Source organism: Aythya ferina (genome assembly GCF_964211825.1).
Source record: "Aythya ferina genome assembly, chromosome: 19".
NCBI classification, from domain to species: Eukaryota; Metazoa; Chordata; class Aves; order Anseriformes; family Anatidae; genus Aythya; species Aythya ferina.
In genome coordinates, this window is record NC_140309.1 from 8,588,182 (window position 1) to 8,609,160 (window position 20,979).

Sequence of the window (20,979 nt, forward strand, 5' to 3'; positions counted from 1 at the left end):
AGAAACACAAATCCCCTAGGAAGTTGTCCTGTGGTTACATAGAGCATGTCATAGACAAAGTCTACATTTAACAGGACCTACTTGTTTGTGGTAAGAAGTGTGATTGCCCCACATGACTGGTTATTCAGCACGATTTACTTTAGTATTTGTCTGCATGAAGCAGGCCTTTGACTATTACCTTGATTTGTAGATTCAGAGTGCACTGAGGTCTTTCCTGGATGTCATTGCTTCTGCTCCCATGGATGTGAGAGAAGGTAATTTTTTGATGTGTCTTTCTTCTTTAGTTTTATTTCTGTGACCTGAATTCTAATGGAAACTGAGCAAACAATGAATGAATTTGATAATTGACGAAGGATCTGTAAGGGTAGTTACACCAGGTAGTATATTAATCACAAATCTTGAGACAGATTGGAAAGAGACTGAACCATTCCATGAAATAGCACATCTTGTCTAGCCATTCCGTTTGCAGTCCAAGGCATGCCAGTCCCAGCACAAGGGCTTCTGTATCAAAGCACTCAGCACAGAAGGGATTTCCATAAATCCTGTCCACTTTATAGCTCACACTTGACCTCTTTGAATAATGATAACTGGATGGATAGAGCCAGGCACAGTGAAGTGGCAACATTCAACCTGCTGCCAGCCCTTTACGTAGATAGCACGTAATGATCATCAATAATAACAAATCTGCCTTTGCTGGGAGTTGGGATAATAATCAGGGCACCTCCAGAGGGTATTTCTGCTTGCTGCTGAAGTAACCTCTGTGTAGAGCTTGCCCTTGCTCAGGCCTTTCTGTATTACAGATTTGTCCCTCCGAGTAGTCATCCTGTGTTGGTAGCACATCATGTAGGTAGCCAAACAGAGCCTTTACACTCCTGGTGTGGTGGCTGTGGTCCTGGAGTTCTTGAGTATGAACAGTTCCTGGGGTGTGAAACTCGTATGGAAGTTTCTGTCTGGGTGCTTGCTCCACAGATTCTGGAGATGCTTCATGTCAGATTTCACTAATGTGCTGCTCCATTTCTCAGTGAATTTAATTTGGTAGCATTCAATATATATTAATGGAACATTAAGCTTTGTTTTGTAGTTTGGTAGAGATATTGTACAGTTTAGGAATGTCTTAAGCAACAAGAGATAAGTGCATTCTATGGGGAATTTTCTCATTATTCCTGAGGTCTTGTAGAATAAAGAGCAGAAAAATGATCCCAACAGAAATAGCATGTTTGTGCTCAAAGACCTCATTAAGAAATCCGTGCAGACATTTGGTGTAGCTTCTCCATTCCTTTACAGCAGTCAAGGAGCTGACCAACAGGCAGCTTTGAACAGCATAATCAGTAAAATGTTTCCTGCAGAGTTTCTTGGAAAAATTACTATGATTTTCAGATTCCACTCTTGCAAGGCAGAATTGATGTCCCCAGAATTTTCAGGCAGTTTTATCTGCTAAATCAAAAATAATTTCTTCCCTCACATAATTAATTAGTGGTAACTGCTGTTAAAATCATTGCTATTTTCACCAGCATATATCAAGAATAAATATGACCATACAGTACTGAATAGGTAAGTGTGGATTCTCAACAAGAGAAATATTCTCAGTAAGGATCAGATTTAGATAGCCTTTATACAGCCAGATGCTTGAGATCCTTGTAATTTTCAGCTATTGTGTAGGATAGCCTCAAACAAATGTAATCTAACATGAAAAGAAAGTAAATGTAACATAAAACACGCAAAAAAAATGTATGCAACATGCTAAACCATGGCTGCTTGCCTTCTAAACCAGTATCTGTTAATTTTTTACTAGCCATCTATGACAGGAAGCTGGAAATCATAGACACATTGGAACAAAAAGTAAACATTGATGAATTCACAGAGGTGAGAAATGAAATAAGAGTATCTGATTCAGAAGGTGATACATGTATTTATCACAAAGTAGTACCATTTCCCTGTGGACAGCTAAGATGAGTAAGTGAAGGGCTTCTATTTTCTCCAGCACCCCAGGTAACTGGTTGTGTTAGGATATTTCATTTTACATCTCTGTATCCATTCTCTACTGTCACAGTGCTTTCATTTTTGCCCTGAACTGTTACTGGTGTAAACCATAACCAGACAGTAAGAAATGTCAAAAATGTCCATAAAGAGTAATCAGGATGAAAAATACGCAGTTTTAAAATCAAAAGCTGTCAATGAGAAACATCCGAAGTGTGTTTCTAACTCACCAAAATCAAGAAAAGTGATTGGAAGTTTCACCTCATTACTCTTCATCAATTTGAAAACAACCATATCAGTTCAAACTACATTACTGAAAAGCTCTCCAGGCCAAGACTTTGCCATCCGTTTCTACCTATGACAGAGCTAAATTTTATGGCGAGGTTATTAAACCTGTGAAAAGGGATGTTTGGAATAGAAATAATGACAGCCCCTCAACTGCAGCAGTATAGTGGGTGCAGTTACAATAATTAAAAACAGAGAATAAAGCAGCTGTGCAGAGACTAATTTCAAGCAGCCATGTGTGATTTTTGTGCCTTCTTCACTCTCAGGAGACTCACACGTTCAGTATTTTGCACAAAGATGCATTTTTATAATAACTTGTTGAAGGCTTTTTTAAGCATGAAATGAGTTTTTTTTTTTTTAAATTTAACCTCAGAATAACTGCATTTAATTAAGGAAACTGTTGTGGATAATGGGAGCCTAGAGAATTGCTGTAGTCACTGAAAAGAAGCATCAATCCATAACTCTATGGTACGTGTATAAGCACAGAATGAATTCATAATACATTAACATTAGCAAAAATGTTTTGAAATATATTTTGTGCACTCTTTATTTTAACTCAATTAAAAATGTGAGAACTGAGATCAGAAATATGAAAGACATGGACTGTCATGCTGTCTGATTTACCAGCCAGTGCAACATTGTTCTCGGAATATATTCTCTGATGCTTTTCCAGCCTGGTTTTAATTGAATCGAATGATGAGGCTTTCATCACTTCCCTTGGGAAATGCTTCCATAATCATAGACCTCATTCTGAGGATAGTGCTGTTTCTAATCCTCAGCTACAATTTACCTTTGGTCATCAGTTTGCATCATCCACCAAAACCAGAAAAAGAGGTGATCTTTCTCCACACTGGTCTAGCCCTTTTCACATGTAGAAAGCATTGTTTTTTAATGTACCTTAAAATTAGTGTTTCTTTTCCTTCCTTGAATTCAATGCAGCTTTTGGTTACTTAAAGGCTGTTAGAAACTCAGTAGAGAAGCCTCACACTGGTACACACTGGTGGCTTTTTTGTTTGTTCTGTTTTGTTTTGCTGGACACGCTCAGTGACTGCTCCTTGTATTTTTGTCTCCTTGCTGATGAGCTGGTCAGGTCTTTTATATTAAAAAACATTTAGATCCCAGAGACCAGTCCTCAATGGTTTATTTCACTGGTTTTGTACTATAAAACGTGGAACTTCCAGCAGTCTGACAAAGCTTTTGACACCAAGATAAAAATACTTATATTTGTAGGGTCCAAATCAGGCTTTACAGGTGAGATGGTTTTCCAGGAGTGCATGTGACTTACTCAATTTCTAGTGAGATCAGTAGTGATAAAAAGCAAAGACTAGCTGACCCTTTGTTATTGATGATTATGTGTTTACAAACTACCTTGAGGTCTCACGCTGGATAGCATTAGGAAGTGTCCCAGCTTTCTTCTGATAGGTGTCAAAATCTCTTGGTTAAGAATAAATAAATGTATGCTTATTGTGTGTACAGCACTTTACATTCTAGAGTGCTTTACACACATCAGCTAAGAAAAGCTTATAACTCTACGATAGTTCCTCCTGCCCACATAGCTGAACATACGCTTCTAAAAAATGTTCTGTGGAGCTGTTAGACAGCAGTATTAATATACGAGCCTTTGTATGTGTCATCAAGATGACATAGAAAATAGCAAGCTGCTTGTCCAACCTGCCTCCTCCCAGCTGCTGTCATTTTCAAGGTTCATCTGTCACAGGGTTCCAGGCTGCAATAGCTCTGAAAAGCTAGTAGATTCATGTAGCCCCAGATCTGCCACCTTCTCTCCAACCCACCTACATCCTTTCTTTTTATGCTGAAACGCAGAAAAAACACACTTTGCATTAGGAGTTGTTCTTTCCCACCAGCCACTCTTCAGGCCATTGGCTGCTGCTTTTCTGCTCTTCCTCTCTTCTCCACTTGTCCCATATATTTGGGAATTATGCAATACAGACATGAATAATAACAAGTATATTAATATTTCAGTTTGTTAGTGCCTGTGTGGCATTTCAACAAGTTCAAGATGCTCTAGCACTTATGTCAGGTATCCATACTCCAAAAATGGGATAATGGGGAACATTCTGTGTTTTGCAAATTCTTCCTTTTAACTGTATAGGCTCCCTAGTACTGTGGCTGGCTGCAGAAACCTGCTATAATAATTCAGCACAGGCTTTGGGATTGTGGTTTGTTCTGATGGCCTTTATTATTTATGTCATGCACACCACATTCTTAGAACCATATTGCTTGTGCTCATAAAAACCACATGGCTATAAATCCAAAGCATTAAAAGTGTCTCCAAGGCTAGAACTTAAAATAAATCTCAAGTCAGTAGTATTCCCAGTGTCAGAGGACTTAGGTGACAGCAGGCTCACATTCAAAAAGTTCTTTCCTTTTTTTTTATTGTATTCAGAGTGGTTCTCTAAACACTGAAATTGCAGGCAATGGTCATTTTGTGGCATGAAAGAGCTGAGTGTCAGTTCTGCAAAAACAAACGTCTCAAAAGGCCTCCTTGGGAGTAAAGCCAGGAATACTAAACATTGCAGAAAACCATGGAGAACTCGTATCCTGCCTGAGATAACCTGCCTTAGGCATTGCTGGAGAGATTCTGATCCAGCATCTCTGAACAACTTAAAGTGGGAAGTGGTTTCTGGGCCAGGAAAGGAACTGTTTGATATGCATTTGTGCAGTGCCTAGCGCTGCAGCATCCCAGGCTTGTCTGGAGAATATTGCTGCTTCTGAAAGAAAGAACAAAGTAAGCAGTGTAGCACCCATACACCGAGTTTGTATCACATTAGCAGATCGATCCACAAAATAATTTCCTTTATATTTCATTACATGATAGATTTTTGAGAGTTCAAATTGCGGTGAAAATACTCAAAGAAAGCTAATGATTTACACTACTGCTTTCTCTCCATAGTATGTCCATTCCTACACTGAAAATTTTTCAAATGACATGTTCCAAGAAATTCTGAAGCATCTCCATCAGTGTGCTCTTGACTTCCAGAAAGCCATAAGATGTGATATGTGGAGGCAAATGTTTACTGATCTCTTCCTAGATTGTGATTATGGAAAGGTAAGCAAAGCAGTTCTCAGCCTAATTTCAATATGACGATGCTTCTACTTTGGTATTTCTCTGGGTCACTGCCTTCTTTTTATTCTTTATGACTCCAGGTACTCTTTGCACTTACTTAGCATTATTTTAGAGGGCAATAGCTGTTGTGTTGTCTTCAAATTCATAGTTCTCACTTAAACACAGAAATACCAATAGCCTATAAACTGGTGGCTATCTAGAGACTAAATGACCTTACATGATAACTGGCTGGTGTTTGATGATTCTGGAGAAGAAATTAACCACAGACTTTACTACTGGTTGTTACCTGTTCCCATAGCACTTTTAGAATGTTTTGGTGCTAACTTGTCTATTCAGCTATATTTCAGCAAAGATAACCTGATATAGATTGGCCTCAACAAATGTGTACATTACTACAGTAGTTACATATATTGTATTGCATTAATTGTGATGTATTAATTTATACATCTTTAGGCCTTATATCAAAAAATCTCAGGAAAGTATAAAGTTAAAATGCAAAATAATCTATCCATACCGCCTTTCTGAGGTAAGTAGTATGAACTTCAGCTGCAGTTTATAGACAGGAAATTAAAATACAATGAGTCAGTTACAGAACTGGAAATGGAATTCAAAAGCCATAATTTGGTTTTCAACAGTTCTTATCTCTATCTGTCATCCCCTAAATACACCTGCTTCCCTTTTTAAAAAAGCTAGACTTACTAGAAAACTAGCAATAGTAGAAGCTGAAGAATCAATGACGAACTATTGCTAAAAGCTTGGTCTTTGTGCAAAAAGTATGGTACTTAATTTGAGTAGCCTTAGTTAGCCAGTTGCTGGCTACTACACAGTAAACAGTTGCCATGATCTTGCAGGTTTCTCCTCTACATATATTATATATTCCATTCAGCACTCGTAGAGTGGTCTTTACATCATGCCTACTCAGAATGAATGAACTGTGCTCTACAATGTCATGCTAATAATGTCATTAGCTCTAAGAGAATGGAATTACAGAGCACATTTCAACACCAATGACATGTTTTAGAGGATGGTGGTGAGCTGCTGTTTCAGAGATGAGGAAAGAAATGTGTCTACTTCTCAGTCAGAAGACATTTCATTTGCCTATTGCTCTGTCAAGCACAAAGAGCTATGGTGGATTCTCCCAGGCAGAGTAGTATATAAAGCTGCGTCCTATTTTTGCTATGCATTTTGAAAGGTTCCCTTCTTTCCTTTTCATGTTTTAATGTGACTTTCTTCCTACTATTTTGGTGGCAGTAATCACTATCTCCATGCAGCTAGTCCCAGTGGAATCTCAGCTGCAAAGAGCCAGAAATGCTAGTACAACATAACAAGACTGAGCAGCTCTCAGCACAGACACCATCACTCCACAGAAAAAACTTATCACAGCACAAACTTGGTTGGTTTGTAGCCTCTGAGGTAGACTTGCTCTCCAAATTGAGTGTGCTAAACTGTAGCGTGGGCCACGCAGTTCTTTTAAACCTGACCTGGTTTCTTTTGTATAGTGCTATTAAGTCCTGCTGTACTGTACCCACAGGCGAGATAAAAAATGCAAACTAACCCAAGGACTTCTACCATTTTGAATGTGATCCATTACCTGTAGTACTCATTCTGCAAAGCACAGCAGAGCAGTTGTTTCAGTTCCTAATTTACATTTGTTTGGCAGCAGGCAGTTATTCCAGTCTGCGTGGTGAGTGTGGCTGGCTGTCTCAGTGAGTCGCAATTAGGGCCAGGGAGCTGAGAAAGCAGTGTTTAAATTACAGTCAAATTAGAAGGTATCCACATGATCATTATTATGATTTCAAATGCATGCATCCAGAAGGATGGCAGCTCAGCCAGAACAGCCTGGACTGTGTAGTGAAGCAGTAACTTTCCAAGGCAGTTGAATCACTGCTCCAATGCCCAAAAAGGAAATGGCTCTTTGAATTTGAAGCTTATGGCGTCTCTGTGCTCACGTGTGTCAAGTATAATTTCTCTTGACGTTATAACAGAATCTGTATGAATTTTCAGGGACATTTTAAGCCCAAGACCTTTAAATGTAACTGATTCTAATCAGAGATTAGTTTTCAAACTAATGCAGCTTGAGACACTTCTGATTACCTTCCTCGCAGTACAACAACAAAGTCTGCTTTCTCATGACCTTTCATGAGTGTCTGTTCCCATCTTACTCACTAACAAGCATATTGTGGTGGTGAAGATATGCATATTATGTTTCCAGAAGAACAATCAAGCAGTTAAATACTGACCTATCATTGATTAAATGGCAAGTCTGGTTTAGTCTGTGTTGATAAAGGAATTGCTCATAGATCCTAGAGCATTGCTGAAAACAACTGAGGATCATCACCTGCCAACATTTAGGTGACAAGGAAATTAGGTCAACACGTTTCAACTCTCCACCCTCTGCAGTTGGCAGTAGTTAAAAGTGGAGGCAAATTTTGGGCAGTTGTACAAACACAGATGGCCTGCTATTATTTATAGTGGATGCTGCACCTATCCTACTGATAAACAAGAGTTCGTACGAAGGGCTGATATGCAGGAATCTTTAATCAGCTTCCTCAGTCATACATGAAGTGCAAAGAAATGTGACCTTTTTCTAATAAACTTAGGAAGCCAGGGAGATGAAAGTATGAAGTATGAAAGACTAAAACTAGACTGAATAGTTGGTTACATTTCTGGTTTGTTCCTTTCCTCAGAATTTGCAAAAATCTTTCAATTTGCTTTGGAGGAAAGGTGTCACAGTAATAGAAAATGTGATGTATTTACTTACTTTTCAGAATTAGCCTACTTGGGAGGCACTTCACCAGTATATTATGGGTATCTCCATTGTTTTCAAATGCTCTGATCCTTATATTTATGCCACTACTTACAGTTTTGGATTATAAACATCGCAGTCATCTTGAGCTCATTTCCAGAAAAGAACAGCAAACTTCTGTTATTTCTTCAAGTTAAGGACAGGAAGAGTTTCGACATAATTACAAGCGCGGTGAATTTTACATTTTGCAGTTTTTACTCTAAGTGAAAAAGAAAAATAATAATAATACAAAAGAAAAGCTACTTGCCACAGATAAACTTAAGTAAATCTGTTCTCTAATGAACTACCATATTCTATTAATGGGAGGGAGATTACAAAGGTGATGGGACTGAAATAATAACAACAGGAATTCATCGTAAAATGGAAAACTTGCATTCGTTTAGATTTGCTTTACTTTTTAAGCTCACAATTTCCTGATTGGAAATGACCCATTTCATTGTCTTTTCCTGGTTTTATTGTCTGTACACACTCACACTGAGCAACAAGAACTTAATAAACTCTCGGCTTGCCTCTGCACTGGAACTACTGATGCCTCTCTCACCTCTGTGGTCATCTGTGTATGAATTTTTAAAGGAAATCAGGGAAGTTGTAATAATAGCTTAGATTTTTCAACTAATTATTTTCCCATACATAATGCTTCAATGAAAATGATGGGGCACAAAACCAAACCACAATGTGCAGCTACTATCATAATACAGCACAGCCCACAATAAGTGAAAATCTTCCATAGTACTGTCAGGCAATCAATACTTATCTTGATAGTAAGAAATGTTGGTTCTTTGATCTTTATATGCAGAACTCATTTGGCAGAAGTAGTCACAGCCATCTAGCTGCAATTTGTCAAGGATATGCAAAAGAATGTGCTTGTAAAGTAATATACATGAGGAGTCCTACCTAACCCAGAGAAGAAAATTTGGTCCTTACAAAATAAATTGATTCCTTTGAAATTTGTTCTGATGTCCTGCTAATGGATAATTTTTAGCCACATGTAATTCTTAGCTAATATGTGGTGCCTTTGTAGTGCTACAAAGGTTGATTCAAGTCCCAAGAACTAGAGAAAAAAATCCAGAACCAGTAATTGTAATCTTTTTGTCTAGGTTGGTCTCTTAGACAGACAAAAAATTCTTGCCCTGCTGGAAGAATTCTATGACAGAAGCCCCATGAGTGCTAAGAGGAGATTCTGTAACCCAAGACAGTGTAAGTATATGGGATGTTCCAATTGTAGGTGAAACATTAGGTCACATGGATTTGTCTAGTTAATGTGTTTTATGGACAAAATGGACCTAAAAGGATGCTGTGACCTATGAACTATAATTTGCAAATGTTTTTCAAACTGTTCAGAAATACTTCAGCATCCCAAACCTTTCCTTCCTACAAGATTCTGTCATACATTCCCAAAAGAATTCTTTCTTATTGTGCATTATTAGAAGTTAATTTCCTGTTTCCACTAAAATTTCTCTGGAACTTGAAATAATAAAGGAAAGAAAAACAAACAACAGAGAATCATCTACATGAAAGTAAAGTATCTTTAAGATATTAGTTATTAATTAATTGCTGGGATCAAATGTAAGGCAATTTACAGCTTTCAGTTTTAGTATGGAGAATTATGAAAAACTATTTCAAAGAAACACGGTGTAATAGACAATAAAGAGCAGTACTTTGCAAGCAAAGATACTATTCTGAAGTTTTGATTTTCTGGGATGCATGTTTGCAGCAGGTACTTTCTTGTAATTTCTGTTTGCTAGGGAATACCTTTGTTCTTTTTTTTTTTTTTCCTAATTTATTTTGCAATAATAGAGGACAAAACCCAAGCAAACTATAAACTTACCTATTTTTTTCTACATTAGGGCCAATAATTGAGCTGCAAGAGATTGAGCTTGCAGATTTCTGGGGAGACCTTCATGACCAGGAAGTTTGTGAGGAACTCAGTGAAAATTTAGTCTTGTCTCAAGCAGAGATTTCCGAGGGAGAGATTTTACCATGTGAACCTGTAGGTGATAATAGCCACGGCAGTTATGAAATGAGTACTAGTGTCAGTGAAGGTCCTCTTGATCGAATGGATATGAGTGAAGCTGAGACTGGAGGAATTTCTAAGGAAGAAAAACAAGCAGCAGAATCAAGTGATGCTGAGGTGAGAAAGGAAGGTTAAGAAACTATCAGTGGTGAAAAGCACTGATTTTGAATGTAGTGATTTGAATGGAGATGTAATACATTGTGAGAAAACCAGTTTCCATGAAGACACCAAAACTGAGAGGCAAACTGAGTCTGCAAGTGCAGACAGGAGGAACCCTTGCTAGGATCAGCCTTTGCTGATTATAATCTCAGAAGAGATGAACCTGGATCTGAAAAACAGACAGAGGAAGAATTTAGCCTGGGTAGTGAACCTGCTACAGAAGTAAATAGGGGAAAAAAATACCATATATTGTGCAGAGAACCTGTCTTAGAAGGGAAGTTAGTAGGGAGGGGGACAAATGGATTGCAGAGGCAACCAACACACTTTCAGGACCAACACCTGAAGATATGAATGTGACCTCTGAAAACAGAGTTGTGGCAGACATGGATGTCATTGCTTCAAAACAGGATGCTCCAGTTGCAGAGGCTGTGAAAGAAACTGCTGCAAGGAAAGAGAGTTCTCTTAGTGAGCACAGCGGCCAGTTTGGACAGCAGACAAGCTCAGAGACAAGACTGCAAGACGAGGACCTGCAAGACCAGGGTAAAGGTAAAGGGTTCTCCTTTATTGTGGCAGACCTTAATCTTTTTAAACATACGCCTGTAGGTGTGTTTTTAATCCATCTCAAAACCAGTGCAATCATGTGAGTGATTTCTGAATAGACAAGGCTAAAAGCTTTGGTACTTTCAAGACTAAAAGCTTTGGTGTCTTTTCAGTATGGAGTTTTCTGTCGGGGGTTCAGTGTTCCTCCCACAGGACAGCAGGTGAGGCACTGTGCTGCTGATCTATATTCCAGGCACTGAGCAGACACTTTAATTCAAGTAGGGACTTTCTGAAGCATCAGCATTTCTGTAATAAGGAGAAATTATGTTCTGTTTCACTCTGTAATACTACCATAACAAGACAAGAGCCTAAGAACATTAAATATGAAATGATTTTAATAATCTTTAGAATGTGATTGCCCATAGGGAGATACATTATTGGATCATGCAGCAGGAAACTTTTGTTTTAATCTCTCACTGTGTCTCCAAAGGAATACCATCCTTCTCAAGTGTATACACAGGCCTGTTCTAGGAAGGCTGTTGTTGGGCAACTGTATATTTCTTAATAGGTGCTTTCTTAAACATACTTCAAGGACCAACTTCCTTGCTAGTGCTCTGTTAATACGCTCTTGCATCTCACAGTTTAAAACTGCAAGAACTGGGTCTACATTGCCAGAGCAGCCTAATTACAGACTTCTTACATAAGGGACTGTAAAGCTGATAGTACAGCCCACTAGAACCTACAGCTTTCCGTGGTTAACTTCCAGCACACAGCACGAGCCTGTCACTCAGCCAGTCCCTGGATGCACACATCCTGCACTGTTTGGGGCAGGCAGTACTGCCAGCTTAAGAGCAGATACCTGCTCTGTTCTCACAGAAATGATGGGGTGATGGTAGAATGATCTTTGAGAGGAAGATAGAAATAAGAAGTCTGAATATCATTTTCCATCTGCACTGGAAAAGAAGCTATCTAATTGCTCTTGTTAAGATGGATATTTGTAGCTGGGCTCAAGAAATGTAATAGTCATCAGGTGAATTTCAGAACACGGTGTTTCCAGACAGTAAATAGCTACTGATAACAAGAGTAGCTCCAGAGACACGGTAGTATATCTTACATAGTAATCATCAGGCTGGTCAGACTATTAAGCTCTGGTTCACAGAAGATTTCTCTTTAAAATTGCAGGTCCAGCTTATTCCGACAGACAGGATTCTCAGGCTGAAGCTGGCCAGGAGTTTGAACTGCCATGGTCAGGTGAGTACTCAGGTCAGATCTTTTCACCTGCTTCAGAAACTATAGTTTTTGTGTATATATTTAACAGCTTTTAGTATATCTGTACCTTATGCTTGTTTTAAAAGATTATATCATTACAGACTCTATTTTGTCTCATCAGGTGACCTTCTCACCTTTGACCTAAGCTTCAAGTATAGCAGCTATGGAGAGAGAATTCCAGAGGAGTGGATCTGTGAGGACACCAGATTTGCAGGTATTTGGTTACAAAATTGTATTTTCACTTGGCACATGGAGATTGGCAGAGTCTGTAGACATGCTGTGAGCTGAGTTTTGTCCAGAATATAAACACTGATTCCTGAGGCTGGCTTCAAGATAAGAGAGCAGTGTAGTCATAGTCTCAACAGCCTACTTTCTCCATAACAATAATTTCGGCTCACCTGTATTCAATGATTTGACCTCACTGTATGATTGTATCCATGCTAGACTGGAACAAAAATCTGAAGAGAGCACATTAAAAAGTCCAAACAGATTAAGGCCTTTAGTCAGCATGGAATCAGTCTGTGTTTAGCCATACTTTTGCTGCCTAGGAAGCAGAGGATTCAGGACTGTCACTGTCACATGGCTGGCTTTAGGGCAGCATTTGGCTTCCTGTGACACACTGTGCTTTCTGCCTTTCAGACTTACGTCCCATCATGGCAGACATTCAGAACCGTTGTACATCTCGTGTTAGGAGTGCCTTTGATGAACACTGCCTCAACCTGCCACAATTTGTTCAACTCCTGGAGACATTTGTTGGTCAAGACGTTCCTCTGCCTACTGTGAAGAGTCTTATTGAATTTATCAAAGAAAAATACAAACAGACAGAAGAATCAAAAACTGAACAACTAGAAAAAGTAAATATTGATTTGCTGGTCCCAAGTCCAAACAAAATAAAAAACCAAACAAGCAAACAACTAGAGGCAATTACAAAGTCAGCTTCTAATCTCTTGCTGGCAGAGCTTTTCACTTGCAGCCTTGCATTCTGTATTTCTTCTAGAGATGTTCTGCCCCTTTGTTTTGATATGGATTCACCATCCTTAGCCCTTAGCTCTAGCAGTGCTGACAGACTCATCCTGTAGGAGGTTGTCTGTCTGTTCTGTGTCTGGAACCAGTGAGACAGCAGGTTGATAGTTAACCGTGAAAGAACTCAAAACATTCTGTTCTGCTTATTCACCTTTATAATAGCCAAGAACCTGATGTCTGACCTACTATGCTGGCATGTACATATGAGGTTGTGAATGTTTTGGGGAGGGCTTTAAAACAATCCTTCAACATTCTGCTTTTGCTTATGTGCATGGGTATATGCGAATGTGCACATTTCTTTGCGTTTAAGGAACGAGGTGTTCTTGCTATGTGTTTGGAAAAAATACATTCCCCTTCAGCAACATTCTCATGCACAGCATCAGGCTGCCCCGTATCACTTCAGAATATATGTGTATATGTATGTATTTCATGGTGGGTCTGTCCATAGTAGCCTCTCTAGCTGCATTTTCCTCAGACCTCTTCCTAGTTTCCCTCTGCGCTGCTGACCTAATTTGGATGAGATATTGGATCTGACGGCTCTACTGTCCTCATGCTCAGCACAGCACGCTGCCAGTATTTTGGCCTTTGAGACAATTCCACTCCTAGCCATTTATCACTGTATGCTGTGCAGAGACTGGTTTTAAAGGACAACTTGCACATGCGTTTCCTCGGAGCCCACACACTTCAGGGCAGTGCCAGCAAAAGTGATGTATGGAAATAAAAACTGTGAAATCTTTGGGTATTACTAACAAGCCTCTGGTTAGTTCTTGTTGTGAAGACATTTGTATTCTGGGAAACTTCCACTTACCTGAGTTGATCTCGCCTCAGGCCCATCAAGGGTTTCATTCATTTACTGGGAAATGCCCTCTGCAGAGCTGATTCTTCCTGATAAAATTGTCAGCGGTGTTTAGTGTTTCCAAATATCTCCCAGGTTTACTGATTCATCTCTAGGTCTGAGCTATGTATTTACATAGATTTGGCCTGACACACAGGGGCTATGATCAGCCTGCTGCTGCAGTTTCCATATTTGTGTAGACATTGAGCTCCAGTGTCCAGGAGTTCTCAAAGACCAGCTCTTTCTCTGTTGCAGGTTTGCCGCACCTCTCGCTTGGCCCACCGAAAACTGCTTTTGGAAGCACTTTTTGAAAAGTGGGACAAGAATGCATCTGGGTTTCTGGACCTGAAAGAGGTGGATGCTGTTCTAAGCACATTCAAGGAAGGAATGGAAAAAGAGGCCTTGAGGAAGGGTAAGGAAACAGCTCTGCTCTGAGAGAAGTACAATGTTAACACAGTAGGCCTTAAACCATTCAAGGACAGTGCTAATGAAGTTGTTGGCGAGCACCAGTATTTTTTTGTTTTTGCAAGCAGTCATAAGCATACAGGGCATGATGTACAAAATGAAAAGGAACAGTTATCCTGACCTACTTGTTAATACAGAGCTCCACCCCCTCCTTCTCTGCAAGACACTCCAGAGAGAGCAATTCCTTGTCAGAGAGAAGCTCAGTGCTTTCATGACATAGTGATATGTTGAAAAATTATTTCAACTGTAACGTGCAATATCTACTTGTGATATGGCAGTGAAAAAAAATACTAAAGCCTGAGGACAGGTTTCACACTTTTAATCTGGCTGTGTTATCCAGCTACATTTTACTACAGCGTGTATCTCATAGCAGAGAACTCCAGCTTTCTTTATTGGGCTGAGGTGACCTTTAGTAATCCCACACTGTTGCACAGCTCTCATGAATTAGATAGCAGCTTTGAGTCTCACTTTGCTATTGGTTCATTTCTCTGAATAAACTTAGCAATTTTGGTTCTTGACAGAATAGGCTTGGGTCAGACAGAAGTGCAGCAGGTTCACCTGGACCTGTCTGGCAGCCTCATACATATTAAAACATGGGCATCAGGTGCTCTGAAATACTGTATTAGCAATTAAGAACATGTCTGTATGTGTGCTTGGGTGGAGAGGACAGGTTTATTCATCTGCATGAACATCTGCATGTGGCTCACTCTGCCACGCATTACCGAAAAAGGCTCATTTTGGCAAGCAACAAATTCTATTCTTTAGCTCATCTGAGGCAGCTGGTGGGATGGGGAGTGCACCAGCATGCTGCAGTTAGTTGTCCCCAGGCTGCACAGCCAGAGAAGAAACTGTCAGTTTACAGCTCTGCTGTATTCAGTGTGCCAGAACCTGCTACAGAAATATGGAAGGACATAGTCCCTTCTTTGAAAGGCGTATAAACTAAAGGGCAAATAAATAGAAAGATAGTATAGCAAAATCAATACCACCTACAAGCAACATAAAACTATTTCTAGCAGCTTCAACATAATCTCAACGTCATGGAACAGGCCAGATTGGAGGAGAGGCTCACAGACATTGCACTTTCCTGGATGAAAGCACAGACTGAAAAGTGGGTAGAATTATTTGCTTTCCTTGTAAGTGGAAAGTGTAATATTACAGATATAATGGGAAAAATAATTCATTATGCCGTGGCTCAGTAAAGAAAGAACTGATAATGTCATGTTCAGCTTCATCTGTCTTTCTTCATCTCTTTCTTCAAAGAGAGAAGGTGAAGGTCAAAATCCAAACATTTTTATACCATCAAAAAATTCTTCATCCTAGTTTGGTCAGAAAGCAAAAATTACATGAAAAAAAAACAACTGAATATTGTTTAGATGTTGGGCAGGATAAGATAGCATTAACAATGAGCTCCACCATGACTGAGGCCTGCTAGTATTTGCTACTGCTATAGGTAAAACTAGTGATAAAATGCCCACTGGCTTCTGCAGGGGAAGGAGGAGGCTCTCAGCCCCCATAAACACCGGTGTTGTCAGCGTGCTGAGAGGCAGCCAGGGTAGCTTCCTGCCTGTTCTTGTGCATCATTAATCAAAGCGTTTTCTACTGCTCTGGTCTTTATAGACCATTGTATGTATTGATCGCAAAATACTCCCTGCCTAACAGCAAACTTCATGCTTCTTCTACCTGTATATCTTCGCTTGGTTAGTTTGCTAGGAGGGTGTGGCGTGATGAATAGCTATCTGTCGTTTTCTTTACTTCTTCGGGTCCAACAGGATTTGAAATCAGGATGCAGAACAAATGATGAAAGCGTTAGTCACTGCAGCGCTGAGGAGAGGCACTGCCCGGAGCGTGAGCAGACAAGCACGGCTGTGGGCAGAGCACCCAATGAACCCCAGGTTTCCGAGGCAAGGAGCCACCCTGCAGCTCTGAAAGGTTGTGCAAGAGCACCCCCGTGAGTCTGGAGCTGTAGCACAGGGAAGAGCAACATTGGGTCTTGGAACAGCTGGGACAGGGGTTGAATGCTTCAGAAAATCTCATTTTGATTTAACTAACACTTAAATAGAAACTGATGTGGTAATTTTACTCTTTCATGCTCAGTCTGTTAGGATTACAAGGCTAGGAGGAGACCCATTTGTCTTAGGACCCCTGAGCAAACTGGAAATTTGTGAACTGGAGAAAGTAGGTAGAGGAAAGTGATTCTTTAGAATTTGACCCTTGTTGCATTCCTCCTCCACCAAGCAAAAACTCTGCCAGATATCTACTGCAGCTCAGCTGCAGTATCTGGGACATGAGGAAGGGGACAGGGCAAGGCTACATTCCTCAACCTTGGACAAGATAGGAAAAAGCAGCCTCACAGAGTGATCACACAGTGATCTTTATTTCTTCAATCCCTGGCAGCTAATAGGCAGCAGCTGTTCTCTGTTCAGGTGTTTCTCATGCTAATTTATTCTTCTAAACCCAGGAAGATTGCTCTTGTTCTTTCGCACTACATCTACATCTGCTGGTGCAGTGCAGGTGACTCCAGAGCACTGTTGTCCCATCCTCTGCATGACTTCAATGAGGCTTTAATTTTCTTTGATCTCCATTTATAAGTTTTAGCACAATACAAATGTTATTTCAATATTTCATCAAAGGCACCTAAAGAAGGGTAATTAAGAATGACTGATAATTACTTTGGAAGGTCTCAAAAGAAAAATATAATGACTGAAAGCATGGTATGTAATAGAAAATCCAGGTATATGAGGGATTTGTGAAATCATCTGTAAAATCTGCCCTTCACATTATTAATGGGAGAGGTGAGTAATTTTCCTGTAAGGTCTCAACTACTATTGCTGTTTGCAGCATGCCTACTTGCACCCCAGTCCCACCAGAATCCCATGTGTCCAGGAAATTTGGTTTTGATGCACAGATACCTCTGATTTTTCGTATTTTTAATTGACCTTCATTGTTTAGGTATCTTGTAGAGGTTCAAAAGGAGCAAAGGTGCAATGGTGTGTGGGTTTCTTTCTCAGTAGGTGAGAACACAGGCATCTAAGGGAAAAGGTACAGCCAGTCCTGAAGCTGGAGATTACCTCTCATGATGACAACCCACTTGTAGGCGATAGCTGGAAGAAACCCAGAATGATGGGTTAGGCTGAAGCACTTCACCCAGAACCAGTTTAAGGCTTGATTCATAGTTTGCACAGGAAATGCAAAACATATTATTCACACAGATTGTCCCTGTCTTATTTTCTGTTTCTTCTATCAGCAAAAAGCCACTTCAGCTCACGTTACCCACAGTCTAGCAGAGTGGAGAAGCTCTCCCCAGAGGCATTCCAGACTTTCCTTGAGCTAGTGGCTTCTGAGTTCACTGGGGATGAAGATGAAGTTATTGATAACATTGTGGAATTTTTGACTACGAGTGTGGAACGAAGCTGGATGGAGTGCCTGCAAAGCTTGACCAGGAGGAAATGGCTGCACAACATCCAGCAAGCAGCTGAGATGAGCGGAGCAAGCATGGAACCCGTTTACAAAGCAGTGTTTAAGGCCCTCTCCCAGGTGTGCATCCCAGGGAGTGTGAGAGTCTTTTTTGTAAGGATTGTGCCACTGATTTCAAACCCTGGTGCTTCGAGTGGAACTCACAGGTAGCAGGAGAAGCTGGCATAAGGCTCTTTTCCCCATGCTTTCTGCTCTTAGCTGATGTTCAGGAGAGCCAATGGTTATGCACAGAAAGAGTCACAGGTCAGATCAGTGATAAAAGAATTCTTGTTCATGCTCTGCCAACACAGACTGCCTTTCATGGATAATTACATCTCAAATTTTGAATAGCTGACTAGGATCAAATTTGGAAATCCATCCTCAGTTCTGATGTTTCTGGAATTAAACACACCAGACTCGGTTTGGGATGCAGATAGTTAATTTGTAGTGGAAAAGGTTTCATTTTTAACTTGCAGATGCAGGTCTGGATGTTTGTCTTGAACATTAAAGTATTCCCCACAGAAACACTTCCTTCAAAGTGGTTCAAACGTTGTTACAAAGTTGTCTAGCTTTGTAAATGTAGTAACTCTGGCATTTGTTTGATTGTTCCAAAGGAATCTCCTGTTGGAGATGAAATTCACAGTAGTTTTGCTTAGGCCCAGCTTATAATTAGCTTTTAGTTTAAGACGAAATGCTCCCTGCTAGCAGCAGGAATAAAAGAAATCCATTCTCTCTAAGAATCTAAATACCATGTGGTTTTGCTTTTAACATAGCGTGCCAGTCAGACACAACCACGACACGCACATGTATAAGTCACACAGTTGGTGCCTGACATCCAAAATCAGTGACCCAGAAGAGCATGTCAGCATAAGTGAGACGAGTGATAAGTGCATGAAATAAGTGTAATGGCCAGTGGCTAATGTACATAATGTAATGGGAACCATTTGGTTGCTAGGATGCAGAAGCCCACGGGGATAACAAGAAGATCAGTGCATATATTGCCCTTTTGGAAGAGAACCAGCTCTCACCAGAGCGGGGACAGATTCTCTTACATTATGTGGCGTGTACCACAGATGATGCTCCATATGTTCTCAACCAGATTCTGTACAAAGACATGAAAGGAGTAAGGTAAGAAAAGCTACAAAGAACTGTTCCTTCTTCTCGAAAGTATCTGGAATGCAGGGGTGCCTGGAAGTGGTTTGGGGTGCACTGAAAACAGAAGTTGGTAGTACTCCAGAGAGGAACTTCCCTCAGGGACCATTGTGGATGTTGCGTTATCATACAGATATCCTTATACTTTGCATGCTCTACTTAGAACTGCTTTATTTGGGATTTTGCTCCTTTCCTTGGGGAGATTAGCTCACAGTCTAATAAATCTCATCCCTTAGCAAATGTCTTGTATTGGGCCTACATTTCTTCTTTTAAAATTAATGTCCTTACAGCAGTTACGTCCACTGGATAATTTTTGAGAACAATGCCTTCCCTTCCTTAATGTTTACAGTAAAAGAAGCCTTCGTGCCTCTTTACTTCTTATTTCCATAAGATAAACATATTTCTTTAAGTATTGCTTCTTCTGACCTATAAAATGTACCAGCTGCTCCCTTCTGAATTCCTTTTCATTACATTCATTAGTTGGTGTTTTTACAATGTCTTAAGGATAAAAAGTGCCTTATTTATTACCACTGTCTTTGGGATGCAAGTGGTAAATGTGGTATTTCTAGGTGTAGTTGGAATAAGGAGCTAAAACCTTCCTTCTCTAATGCTTAAAAGCAGGGAGAGTTCAAAGCTGCAATATTTATTGTTTTTCTAATGGTTTTCTGCTACTCATAACAAACCTGCTCATACATTTATTTTTCAGCTTTGCAGCTGTTGAAGAGGGAAAACCAATCCATGTTCCAAGAGTTCAGCTCCATGGAAATATCCACTTCTGGAACTATGACCGTCCAGTTGAGGAGAGAAGAGGTTCACTCCTGGTACTGCCATTACAAGATGCTCACTGGAATGTCTTTGGCATTCTAGGAATTGATACTCTTCGGGACCAGAGTGAGAAAACCATCTTTCTGACCCATGAGATCAGTTTCTGCCAGGTGGGTACTACCAGAAAGCAGTTTGTATCCTGTACGTCAAAAAACTGGATGGAGACCATTTGCATTTTTTAGGTTTGCTCTGCAGAGACATAAGATGTACAACTCAGAAAAGAACTGATGTGATTTTACAGTATGTGATAAAACTGGTGTGAGCAGAGCAGCTTGTCAATATCTTACTGATTAGCATCTTATTTGTAATTGATTGTCAGCTATCACCTCATCAGTAATTTATTTGAACTTCTCCTGCAGACCTGACTAGTAAATCAATTGCAGATTTGTGCAAAGCCCAAAGATAGTAGCTTTTAGTTACTGAGGCTCTAAATATCTTATTTGTGTTTGTTTGTATAAAGTGGTGTGAAACCTCACTTTTTACATGGTGGGTTAATTATAAGCAACAGCAGTCCATATTTCTGTGAGATGCTGGTACGCAGTGCTCTTTAGAATCAGCCTCACTGTGTATGCATCATCTGGGCAGCAGGGAGCGCAGCAAGCCAACATTATCAGAGTATTTGACTATCAATCACCACTAAAACCAATTTTGACTACTGTAGTACTTGGCTGTGACCTGGTTGCTCTGGAGTCTTATGGCCTTATTTGATAAGGGAGATATCACAGTCACTTTTCACCTTTGCAAGCTGCAATTAAAGTAACTTATTACAACCATTTTGCTTCATTTTACCCCAGTGTTTTCCCCAAACAAAGGTCTGGTTCATTTGGAGCTTTCTGCTTTCACAGGGTGTTTCTCTTGCATTCAGCAAAGCCTACCATCATGTGTGTGCACTAGAAAATGTTCTGCAAATGACCCTCACTGCACTCGACTGGTTGTATCCCAGAGTCCCCAGCATCCACACTGTTACTACATACCTGGTGGAGCCTGGCAAACATCAGGTATGTAGTTTACTGATTATGCAATTATGCTAATTGTAGGTATGAGTGGCTGACAGGACTACTTTAGTTGGGGACATGCTATATCTAGCT

The 20,979-nt window shown here is 40.0% G+C and overlaps 1 protein-coding gene across 1 annotated transcript in view; it reads left to right on the top strand.

Annotated features, from left to right (window-relative positions):
- The window catches only part of EFCAB5 (EF-hand calcium binding domain 5), a 38,344-nt gene that overhangs the window by 11,745 nt on the left and 5,620 nt on the right, over positions 1 to 20,979 (top strand). The window contains exons 6-19 of the mRNA XM_084493285.1: positions 191 to 254; positions 1,793 to 1,863; positions 5,177 to 5,332; positions 9,254 to 9,353; positions 10,004 to 10,287; positions 10,737 to 10,875; positions 12,052 to 12,120; positions 12,260 to 12,352; positions 12,778 to 12,992; positions 14,252 to 14,408; positions 17,706 to 17,995; positions 18,870 to 19,042; positions 19,773 to 20,001; positions 20,737 to 20,889. Of these exons, the coding sequence (XP_084349411.1) occupies positions 191 to 254; positions 1,793 to 1,863; positions 5,177 to 5,332; positions 9,254 to 9,353; positions 10,004 to 10,287; positions 10,737 to 10,875; positions 12,052 to 12,120; positions 12,260 to 12,352; positions 12,778 to 12,992; positions 14,252 to 14,408; positions 17,706 to 17,995; positions 18,870 to 19,042; positions 19,773 to 20,001; positions 20,737 to 20,889 (2,193 nt within the window). The remainder of the gene's footprint in view (positions 1 to 190; positions 255 to 1,792; positions 1,864 to 5,176; positions 5,333 to 9,253; positions 9,354 to 10,003; positions 10,288 to 10,736; positions 10,876 to 12,051; positions 12,121 to 12,259; positions 12,353 to 12,777; positions 12,993 to 14,251; positions 14,409 to 17,705; positions 17,996 to 18,869; positions 19,043 to 19,772; positions 20,002 to 20,736; positions 20,890 to 20,979) is intronic.